Genomic DNA, 12,464 nt, shown 5'->3' on the forward strand with positions numbered 1-12,464 from the left:
ATTGTGTTTATCTCCGCCGTCTGTCTGTCCGTCCGTCCTTCCTGGCCACTATCTCCTCCTACACTATAAGCACTAGAACCTTGAAACTTACACACATGGTAGGTTTGAGCATATGTGCGACCCTGCACTATTTGGAATTTTGATCTGACCCCTGGGTCAAAAGTTATGGGGGTTGGGGTGGGGCCGGGTCAGAGATTTTCACTCGTTTTTATACGCCCGTATAAAATACGGGACGTATTATGTGAAACCCCTTGGCGGGCGGCGGGCGGGCGGCGGGCGGCGGGCGGCGGGCGGAAGGCATCACTTTGTCCGGACTCTAATTCAAATTGTATTCATCCGATCTTCACCAAACTTGGTCAGCAGTTGCATCTAGTTGATATCTAGGCCAAGTTCGAATATGGGTCATGCCGGGTCAAAAACTAGGTCATAGGGTCAATAAGTGCATTTTCAAAGGGGCCACTTTGTCCGGACTCTATTTCAAATTGTATTCATCCGATCTTCACCAAACTTGGTCAGCAGTTGCATCTAGTTGATATCTAGGCCAAGTTCGAATATGGGTCATGCCGGGTCAAAAACTAGGTCATAGGGTCAATAAGTGCATTTTCAAAGGGGCCACTTTGTCCGGACTCTATTTCAAATTGTATTCATCCGATCTTCACCAAACTTGGTCAGCAGTTGCATCTAGTTGATATCTAGGCCAAGTTCGAATATGGGTCATGCCGGGTCAAAAACTAGGTCATAGGGTCAATAAGTGCATTTTCAAAGGGGCCACTTTGTCCGGACTCTATTTCAAATTGTATTCATCCGATCTTCACCAAACTTGGTCAGCAGTTGCATCTAGTTGATATCTAGGCCAAGTTCGAATATGGGTCATGCCGGGTCAAAAACTAGGTCATAGGGTCAATAAGTGCATTTTCAAAGGGGCCACTTTGTCCGGACTCTATTTCAAATTGTATTCATCCGATCTTCACCAAACTTGGTCAGCAGTTGCATCTAGTTGATATATAGGCCAAGTTCGAATATGGGTCATGCCGGGTCAAAAACTAGGTCATAGGGTCAATTAGTGCATTTTCAACGGCGCCACTTTGTCCGGACTCTAATTCAAATTGTATTCATCCGATCTTCACCAAATTTGGTCAGAAGTTGTGTCTAGATGATATGTAGGTCAAGTTCAAATATGGGTCATGCCGGGTCAAAAACTAGGTCACGAGGTTACTTAGTGCATTTCAAGCATTTAGCATGGTGTCCGCTCTCTAATTGAAGTAGTTTTCATCTGATCTTCACCTAATTTGGTCAGAAGTTGTGTCTAGATGATATGTAGGTCAAGTTTGAACATGGGTCATGCCGGGTCAAAAACGAGGTCACATAGTGCATTTCAAGCATTAAGCATGTTGTCCGCTCTTTAATTGAAGTAGTTTTCATCTGATCTTCACCAAATTTAGTCAGATGTTACATCTAAGTGATATCTAGGTCAAGTTCAAATATGGGTCATGCCGGGTCAATAACTAGGTCTTGAGGACACTTTCAAGCATTGAGCATGGTGTCCAAAACCCTCGAACGGGCGTATCTTGTGACAGTTTGGCACTCTTGTTTATGTTATTTTACATTAACTTCTTCATTTCTACACCGATTTACTTCAAATTGATACTGAACATCTCTTAAAGCAATACGGTCAATCTCAACTATGCATGGCCCCATTACCAACCCTGGGGCGCCCCGCCCACATAGACCATGCCCACCCAAAATTGCCTTTTACTATAATTTCTTCATTTCTTCTCAGATTCACTTCAAATTGATACTGAACCTCTCTTATGACAATACGGTCAATCTCAACTATGCATGGCCCCATTACCAACCCTGGGGCGCCCCGCCCACATAGGCCACACCCACCCAAAATTGCCTTTTACTATAATTTCTTCATTTCAACACCGATTCACTTCTAATTGATACTAAACTTCTCTTATGACAGTAAGGTCAATCTCAACTATGCATGGCCCCATTACCAACCCTGGGGCACCCCGCCCACATAGACCACACTCACCCAAAATTGCCTTTTACTGTAACTTAATATTTCTACACCGATTCACTTCTAATTGATACTGAACTTTTCTTATGACAATACGGTCAATCTCAACTATGCATGGCCCCATTACCAACCCTGGGGTGCCCCGCCAACATAGGCCACACCCACCCAAAATTGCCTTTTACTATAATTTCTTCAGTTCTACACCGATTCACTTCTAATTGATACTGAACTTCTCTTGTGACAATATGGTCAATCTCAACTATGCATGGCCCCATTACCAACCCTGGGGCGCCCCGCCCACATAGGCCACACCCACCCAAAATTGGCTTTTACTGTAACTTCTTCATTTCTACACCAATTCACTTCTAATTGATACTGAACTTCTCTTATGACAATACGGTCAATCTCAACTATGCATGGCCCCATTACCAACCCTGGGGCGCCCCTGGGTCAAACATGCGGCGTGGGGATACGTGTCGGCCTCTGCCGCGCCATTTCTAGTTTAAAATGGAATTATTCACACAAGTATCGAGGTTATTTGCAGCCAACAAAGTAGGCCATATAATCATTTTTCATGAACAATATTTGCTTTACAAAGTTTAACAAATAGAGATATACTCCAGCAGCCCACAAAGAGTGCTGCCCCAAAGCGAGCCCGCAAGGACACGGAGCATGAGGAAGATGACTGGGAGAAGTTCCAGGAGGAGGCCAAGAAGGAGAACACTCTGGAGACCAAGAAGAAAGAGAGCCATCCAGTACACTGTCCATACTTCCCAGATGTAAGTTGCTTCACTAAGACTTAAAGGGTCAAGTTGATCATGAAAATATTGGTCTGCTGTAACTTAAACAAATTTTGATGGATTTTGTAATTACATAACAAATGCAAACCATAAAAAGCACGTGTCCCATGTAAAAACTGTCTCCTACCTTAAAAGTCAAGGTTAAACTTTAAGGTCAAAGGTCGAATTTATATAGCAAAAAACTAATTAATTGCAATGTCCTCGACACTTCATACACGGCTTAATTGCAGAAAAATGCTCTGCAATTCTTTAACCAACAGAAGAAAATTGCAGAACATCATGACAACAAATGAAATAATGAAAAATACTAGAAATGGCGCGGCCGCGGCCGATGCGTATCCCCACGTCGCAGCTTTTGACCCAGGGGTCAGATCAAAATTCCAAATAGTGCACTGTCGCACATATGCTCATAGCTACCATGTGTTTAAGTTTCAAGGTTCTAGTGCTAATAGTGTAGGAGGAGATAGTGGCCAGGACGGACGGCAGAGATAACCACATAATCCCCCTGCTCCAATTCTGGGCGTGGGGATAATACAAATATTAAAAATTATACTGAACAGACAGCTTCATCTTGGCAAAGCTGAAGTAATGATTTGATTATATCATATGTGGTTTATTTCAACAATACACATCCCTGATGATATGATTACAATGAATGCCTTTCAGTTTTAATTTGCAAAGAAGATCTATGGTTTAAATAGTCATAATATTTCCCTTTGGTTAATATAGTCATGATATTTCCTCTTTTCAGGAGAAGCAGGAGGGCTGGTGGCTATACGTTGCTGACAGGAAGAATCACATGCTGGTGTCCGCACCAGTACAAATACTCACCCTTAAAAAAGAGGAGGAGGTAACTTACTGATTTCAAAAAATATACATGTTTGTTGAAGTTAAAACGCATTGAAGCGCTTGTTGATATTGGGCTTACCTCAAAGTTCAAGTTAAACAAACATTGACTCTATACTATTTAAATGCAGACAATGTTCTACTTATGAAAAACTTCCAATCATTTAACATAACAATAAAAATAAATATTATTAGTAAATTAATAAGTCTTATATAGAACACTAAGAAAATGGCGGATACTTTCCGGAACAAAATTCTTGTGTTTTTCAGAAGAAGCAATATCTGAAAATGTTGGATATTATTTTTTGTTTGGTTGTACTAGATCAATGACATCTTTGATAATTTAAGCTGCAGCCATAAGCACCTTTTGTCTTTTTGTTTGCTCGGAAACTTGAGATCCTGATTTTGCTGTTTCATATAAAATTTGAGCTGCAGTTTGTTTAAGCGTAAAAGTGTCCTCTTTTATGGTATTTATTGATTGCATTTCACCAAAACGGTTAATTAATTTCTTCTTTAAATGTTAACTTTTTTCTCCACAGTGCGCCATAATTCAAACAAGGCAATCTGCAAACTGCTAAGGATTTGCGCAGCTATTTCTAAAGTTTACATTAGAGTTTTGGTTATACAAGACGTAAGGAGCTTGTAAGTTAATCCCTGATGCACAATTTTCTGTCATTAAATTTTAAAAGTCTATAGCGCAAACAGCATAAACATAGATGCACATCTTTCCTACAAAACAGGAATTTAAAATCAAATGAATAGGAGGACAGTATTGACACCGAAGTCTTATTATTATTTGGCTCATGTTGTTTTACATTGGGTGTATGAATACATTGGTTACGGTACTCTGTGTGCACTACACATCCTTCGCTAACATTAACATTACAGTCTTTTTTTCTTAAACATGCTTTGTTGACACATGTAACTCCTTTTTCTCCAAGTTTTTCGGTTGGAGATCCATCCAAGGGCAGGTCACAAATAGTGCAATTAGAAATTTCCATCAGATATGTTAAATTTGTATTTGTGTTAAAACAAAGTCATCTAAAAGCACTTTCTAGACAGATACGAACACATTAACAAGTGTTCCAATTTTCAGTGAAATTCTGTCAGTTAAGGCAATATTTTTTGCTAAATAACGTAGATATTTCTGATAATGCAGATGCCATAATGTTCTTAAGTGTCTCCTATTGACAACATGTTTTCAAATGTTGTATTGTACTTGGCGCATACAATTTTTCTGCAGGGTTAACATAATTTAAACCACCTAAAATGTTTTTATGCCCCCTGATAGAATGATCGGGGGTATATTGTTTTCGGCCTGTCTGTCATTCATTCATTCATTCATTGTATGTGTGTGTCCCAAAACTTTAACCTTGGTCATAACTTTTGCAATATAGAAGATAGCAACTTGATATTTGGCATGCATGTGTATCTCATGGAGCTGCACATTTTGAGTGGTGAAAGGTCAAGGTCATCCTTCAAGGTCAAAGGTCAAATATATGGCTTCAAAGCGGCGCAATAGGGGGCATTGTGTTTCTGACAAACACATCTCTTGTTAAAAAATCTCACTTGGTGTCCTTTGATTTAGAAATCCTTGACTTGAACAGCACAGAAGGCACACATGGAAAAGGGATGTAATCTACCTGTCAAGGAGACATAAACACAAAATAAATAATTAAAGCGAAGAAATAAAAAAAAAAAATTTATGTAAATGATGGTTTGATGTACTTAAAGGCTTCCTTACATTTTTTTTGCTGAACATATGTGTGACCAAACATATTTTCTGTAATAAAATACAGTTTACCTTGGATTTTCATTATTTCAAATACTACAAATGTTTTATTTTGTACTACATGCAAGCAAAAATCATTTTTAAAATGGGTTTATATATATTTTTTCTCTTTGTAATACAATCCAGTTTTGTGAAAAATGTAACATCTATGCGCTATTCAAGAGCTCATAATGTTAATAATGCATGTGCAAATGTGTTAAAATATTACTTACTAGTACGTTTTTCTGATTTCTTTCTGTGAAATTGTCAAAATTATTTCTCTCAAGATTTGCTGTGAAGATGAGTTTTCATTTGCATTTGTGAAAACTGTATCTGTGGTTGAAGAGTACTCTCTAAGGTGTAACATAGTTTTCATAAATTGTTTGTTTGTTTTTACCTGATTTTTAGCTCGGCTGTTTTCGGAGAAAACCCGAGGTATTGTCATAGCCAGCTCGTTGTCCGCCGTCCAGCGTCAGCTGTGCTAAAACCTTGACATTTGGCTCTAAAACCAAAGTGCTGCCACCTACAACTTTGAAACTTCATATGTAGATGCACCTTGATGAGTTCTACCCATTTCTGGTCATTAGGTCAAAGGTCAAGGTCACTGTGAACTCTAAAAAAAATATTCTGACAAGCTTTCATTTATTCAAAACTGCACCCGCAGCCGAGGGTGGCACTCCTTATGTCGTGCTCTTGTCAGTAAATATAATCACTTATATCTCATTAAGCCCAATGTTCTGAAGTTGCAACTTTTTACTAGTTAATAATACATATATAAGCTGTAGTTAGAGGCCGATATTAATTATTTTGCAATAAGTTTGTGGTATGGTTGTAAATTTACTAGCCTACACAGTGTAAAAATTTACTAGCCTACACAGTGTAATGTATGTTTCGATAAAGATACAATATATATGATGAAATAACCTTATAAAAAATAGTATTTTTTATCTGTACTAGTTCGGTAGTAGGAAGATGGGACCATGCAATATATATTTTGAAGCTATTCACGTTGGAAAACAATGCTATTCAAAACTTGTGAATATTTTTAATGCATTTGTGCATCTTCATGCACAATGGGGGTAGTGAATGGGTGCACCCTTCTGTCTTAGGTGAAATATCTAACATTCTCTGTTCAGTTAAAACCTTGTTGTCCCCTACCGGTGAAACCGGAGGGGACTTATGGTTTGCGCTCTGTGTGTCCTTCAGTCAGACAGTCTGTCACACTTTTCTGGATCCTGCGATAACTTTAAAAGTTCTTCATATTTTTTCATGAAACTTGAAAAATGGATAGATGGCAATATGGAGATTATGCACGTCATTTCATTTTGTTCCTATGTCAAAAATTCTGGTTGCTATGGCAACAACAAAAAAACAAACAAACAAAATCTGACAATGGTGGAGTTTCACCGGTAGGGGACCATATTGCTTGACAATAGTCTTGTTATTTATGCTATAAAATACAATAAAGATCTGTAAATATCTATTAAACAGCAAAATTTCAGTATACAGTACACTCTTGTTATAATATGGTATTAAATTTGAAATATTTTCGTAATAGTAAGTATTTTTGAAAACAGTTATCTGTTTTTAAGTAAGTTGATATCCCTTCTTGTGTTCAACAAATAGGGACACTCTTGTGTAGTTAAGGGTAATATATGGATAATTTATAGTGTCCTACCCAAGATTTTTAAATATTCTGGACTGTACATTGATCAACCTGAATATTGTTATGTTGTTGCACATTTGGTTAGCGTGTGGCTATGATATTAATGAGTAAAAACATCATTTTGAATGGAAATTATCAAAGTATAACAAAAAATCAACTTCTCGTCAGCGATCAGACCGGATTCAAGTATGAAATCTTCAGGAGTTAAGACCCTTGCGTTGCACCAATGAAATCAGTCATGTGTTTAAAATGTCAGCCAGTTAAAATGTATGTAAACAAAGGTTTCAAACGGCGCTGGACAGTTAGTTTTGATGCATGATGTAACGGCAAGAACAGTAAGAATGTTTTTCCGTACGTTTTATTGAATTATTGTATCGAAGTCCATGAACTTTGAAGGAAAAAATGCCCTTACCCAGTGAAGATTTCAGTCTTGGATTGGGTCTGATCGATGACGAATAGGTCATGAGAGTTGTGTATTGTGTTATTTCTTAAAATTTGACCCAGCATTTGTAATGATATTACAAGATATGTACATTTCTAGAAAGGAAATTCATTTCTGCATTGAAAAACACCGAGTTCATTGAAATCGCTGCAGAATTGATGAAGTTATGGCTGTTCAAAGTGATGCACCCTGTTTTCAGGTCATTTTGAGTTGAATTCCTTGTTATGTATATATTTGATAGTGAATTTGTTTTTTCAGAGAAGTTGATTTTTCATTCAAAATGATGTTTTTACTAATTAATATCAAAGCCACACGCTAACCACCTGTGTGTTGTTGCAGATGACATTGAAGTTCTCGGCCCCACCTAAGGTTGGCATCTACACATACAGCGTAGTGCTGCGTTCTGACAGCTACTTTGACTTTGATCAACATCACAACTTCAAGGTAAATTTTTATTTTTATTATACTTTTTATCTGTGTTCTTCTTATGTTTTTATGCTCCCGGTAGGGTAGCATAAAGCAGTTAAACTGTCCGTCAGTCAGTCAGTCAGTATGTCAGTATGTGTATCAGTCTGTCCTTCCGTCCGAAAAAAAACTTTAACGTTGGCCATAACTTTTTCATTATTGAAGATAGATATTTGGCATGCATGTGCATCTCACGGAGCTGCACATTTTGGTGAAAGGTGAAGGTCAAGGTCATCCTTCAAGGTCAAATGTCAAATATAAAGCGTCTGTCCGTCCGTCCAAAAACTTTAACATTGGCCATAACTTTTTCACTATTGAAGATAGCAACTTGATATTTGGCTTGCATGTGCATCTCACGGAGCTAAACATTTTGAGTGGTAAAAGGTGAAGGTCAAGGTCATCCTTCAAGGTCAAATGTCAAATATATGGCGTCTGTCCGTCTGAAAACTTTAACATTGGCCATAACTTTTTCAATATTGAAGATAGCAACTTGATATTTGGCATGCATGTGTATCTCGTAAAGCTGCACATTTTGAGTGGTGGAAGTTCAAGGTCAAGGTGTTCCTTCAAGGTCAAAGGTAAAAAAAAAAAAAATTCAAAATGGCGTTCTCATGAAGCTGCACATTTTCAGTGGTGGAAGTTCAAGGTCAAGGTCATCCTTCAAGGTCAAGGTCATCCTTCAAGGTCAAAGGTCAATTTTTTTTTATTTTTTTTTTCAAAGCAGCTTTCTTATGAAGCTGCACATTGTGAGTGGTGGAAGTTCAAGGTCAAGGTCATCCTTCAAGGTCAAGATCATCCTTCAAGGTCAAGGTCATCCTTCTAGGTCAAAGGTCAAATTTTTTTATTATTTTTTTCAAAGCCGTGTTCTTATGAAGCTGCACATTGTGAGTGGTGGAAGTTCAAGGTCAAGGTCATCCTTCAAGGTCAAGGTCATCCTTCAAGGCCAAGGTCATCTTTCAAGGTCTAAGGTCAAAAAAAAAATAAAAAAAATTCAAAGTGGCGTTCTCATGAAGCTGCACATTGTGAGTGGTGGAAGTTCAAGGTCAAGGTCATCCTTCAAGGTCAAAGGTAAAAAAAAAAAAATTCAAAGCGGCTTTCTCATGAAGCTGCACATTTTGAGTGGTGGAAGTTCAAGGTCAAGGTCATCCTGCAAGGTCAAAGGTCAAAAAAATATTTTTTTTTTCTTTCAAAGCGGCACAATAGGGGGCATTGTGTTTCTGACGAACACATCTCTTGTTTTTTAATTAACCTAGCATGCTCAGGTTAGACACTTACTCCAATAGATAACTGCAAAATAGTTAAACAGTTTTAAATTCAAACTAATATATTGGTCTCTAGCATAATTAACCTTACAATAAGATTTGATTAGGTGTGTATTTATCATTTTTAGCCAGAAAGCTAAGAATTTATCATTTGAACAGGTCCTTTCTTGTTAAATTTACAAACATTCTCAACTGTGTTTGACTGCCATATTTGTTAGTTATACAGGCAGTAAAACAATGCCTTCCTCTAGGCTGATTTCTTCTTGTAATGCCAAGATGTTTTTACTGATAATTCTAAGCTATTCAAAGTCTATTCTTTGTGACAGGGGAAAGGTATTTTTTACTCTCCCTAAAGTGTTTTTTAAATGGAATTCCTGCTTATAGCAAGCGAACCTCAGATTTATGACCAAAATACTTTTTAATACAACAGAAAATCAATTGAAAAAACAAAAAGAGACCAACAAACATACGAGCCTTATTCTGGGAAAAGTGGGCTTAATGCAAGTGCGTAAAGTGTAAACCTGTGGGATCTGCACATGCTAATCAGGGACAACTTTTTCCTCGGAAATTTGATTTTCAGTTAGAAGAGATTTACTTTAAACGGAAATTCCATAAAAGCGGAAAGTGTTGTCCCTTATTAGCAGGTGTGGATTGCAAATGCTAATCTGGGACGACATTTTACTCATGCAATAAGCCAGTTTTTCCAAAATCAAATATTAAAATATCAAATATTAAAATGGAAAGTGTGGTCACTGATTAGCCTGTGCAGACTGCAGACAGGCTAATCTAGGACGACACTCTACACACTTGCTTTAAATCCAGTTTTCCAAGAATGAGGCTCGTTTGTGTTGATCTCTTGGTTTGTTTAAGATTGTTTGCGGTATTGAAAAGTAGTTTGGTCATACAAATTAAGTAAGAGCATTAAGCCCAGTTTTTCCCAAAACAAGGCTCAGAAACTCCTGTGTTTTAGGTGGAGGTAAAAACACCTTCTGCCTTAAGTGGATTTTCATTTGGAAGAGACTTCCTTTGAACGAAACATTCCATAAAAGCGGAAAATGTTGTCCCTGATTAGCCTGTGCAGACTGCACAGGCTCATCTGGGACGACACTTTACGCACATGCGTTTGTGTTTTCAGTTGGATGTGAAGGAGGCCAAGAAGGTAGAGGACCACCCTCAGTGGGACATCTCCGACACCGAGGACGAGGCTGAGGCAGAGAAAGGCAACGCCAGCAACGACTCAGACTACTCCACCGATAATGACGATGATGATGAGGAGGAGGAATACGATGATTAAGGGCAGTTACAACAGATAATGATGATGTTTATGAGAAATACGAGGACAATGACAATTATGAGGAGTCATTTATGTGAAGAAATCTTAAAGATGCTATCATTTTTTGCATTTATTTATTTATTACAAAAATATTTTATTGACATTTGAACAGATGTACAAAATGAAGCATATATTTTGTATTTTCTTATTATAATTGGTTATTTTGTGACATGAATATATAGTTTATTTGTAGTGTGTGGGGGGGATATGGTATTGCCGCATTTGTGGTTTGATATGAAATATAATTTGCCACGTGTCTGTACAGTAAGAATAAAGTAAATTATGATGATTTTCAGTTTTAAATAAATGCTTTTTAGACTGATTTGGCAATAGGGAAATATAATTCTGCCTTTCTTGTGTAGCACATGTCATCAGTGTCTGTTCTGGGGAAAAAAAGAATATTTTGAATTTGCCAGACTTTCTTGTAACAGAAATTTTGATTTTGCTATGTAAGGCATTTGAAAAAAGTGTGCATTTCAACGTTGTTAAATAAGCTCATTTAAACAATTAAGCTTTGGTTTGTTATCAAAGTTTTGCAATGTTGCCATGCATTTCTTTCTGCATTTTGATTAGACTTTTTTAATGTGTGCTACACTTGATCCCGCTTCATTTTGTGGTGCTCTTAAATGTGCCGTTTCTATTGCGGACTCTTGTGTTAAATCATCTATTTTTGTTAAAATCTTTTAAGGTTTGCATGGACTTTGGACAAAATATGAGTTTTTTTTATATAAATGCCACACCATGATATATTCTATATTAAATGTATTCATATTCCATTTTCTTCTTGCCAGAGGTTGAACAAGTCCATTTAATATGTCATCATAACATGTTGATCATGATAGGAAGAATTAACAGCTAAAATAAAGTGTTCAATTGTTGAAGCACAATTCCCACATTATGGGCTGATATTTAAATAATATGTGATATACTAATGAAGTGGTGTGGTATGGTTTGTATTTATTTGAGATTATCAACACTGTTCTAGTTCAATATTTACTGCCCATGATCATGATAGGAAGAATTAACAGCTAAAATAAAGTGTTCAATTGTTGAAGCACAATTCCCACATTATGGGCTGATATTTAAATAATATGTGATATACTAATGAAGTGGTGTGGTATGGTTTGTATTTATTTGAGATTATCAACACTGTTCTAGTTCAATATTTACTGCCCATCATGTAGGAAAGAAATTGATATGTTGACACTAATTCTATTTCAGAGAAATCTTTATTTGTTTCTGCTTTTTTCTGTTATTTGTTTTGATAACACGCATTTATGTAAACCAATACATGGTTATCAGTCAGTACGTGTTGATTGATGATCATCAAAGTGAATTTTCATAAAAAACTCAGCTGCATTGTGTATGTTCATTTTGCAAATGCATGGAAAATTACCATGCAGTTGCATTTATACCATAAAATCTTAACATTCCTTGTGGGCATTTTTTTATTTTATCAAATGTTACCTAGAAATATTTTTTATTGCTACATTATTCAAAATGCTAGTCATCCTGTATGCATTTTTATGAATCATAAAAAGGAATGTGTACTATTGGAAGTATTGTGCTCAATACAGAAAGAAAAATGCATTATTATATTTCGATTTTTTAAAACATAAGGGGCACAAGAAAATATTCTATACTTATTTCATCCATCTTTTTATTTTACTTCGACCATCACTGTGCAGATGTTAATTTGTAAATATGTCTTGAGTTAAGATTAAGATGCTTATATTAGAGTGTTTACTTGAGTGTGATTTCATAATTGATGACATTACTTTTTAACGGCTCCTTCTTTGAATTATGTGTTCATGAATAAATTGGCAAAACACAAGATCATTTAATATAAATTT

General features: G+C 36.6%; 1 protein-coding gene across 1 annotated transcript in view; it reads left to right on the forward strand.

The window, feature by feature from the left end:
• Positions 1-10,783, forward strand: part of LOC127878477 (translocation protein SEC63 homolog) — a 34,548-nt gene extending 23,765 nt beyond the window's left edge. Inside the window, exons 16-19 of the mRNA XM_052425004.1 lie at positions 2,650-2,805; positions 3,578-3,676; positions 7,891-7,995; positions 10,414-10,783. Of these exons, the coding sequence (XP_052280964.1) occupies positions 2,650-2,805; positions 3,578-3,676; positions 7,891-7,995; positions 10,414-10,572 (519 nt within the window). The 3' untranslated portion in view covers positions 10,573-10,783. The remainder of the gene's footprint in view (positions 1-2,649; positions 2,806-3,577; positions 3,677-7,890; positions 7,996-10,413) is intronic.
• The last annotated feature ends 1,681 nt before the right edge of the window (positions 10,784-12,464 follow it).

The sequence above is a fragment of the Dreissena polymorpha genome, chromosome 4 (genome assembly GCF_020536995.1).
Source record: "Dreissena polymorpha isolate Duluth1 chromosome 4, UMN_Dpol_1.0, whole genome shotgun sequence".
Taxonomy (NCBI): domain Eukaryota; kingdom Metazoa; phylum Mollusca; class Bivalvia; order Myida; family Dreissenidae; genus Dreissena; species Dreissena polymorpha.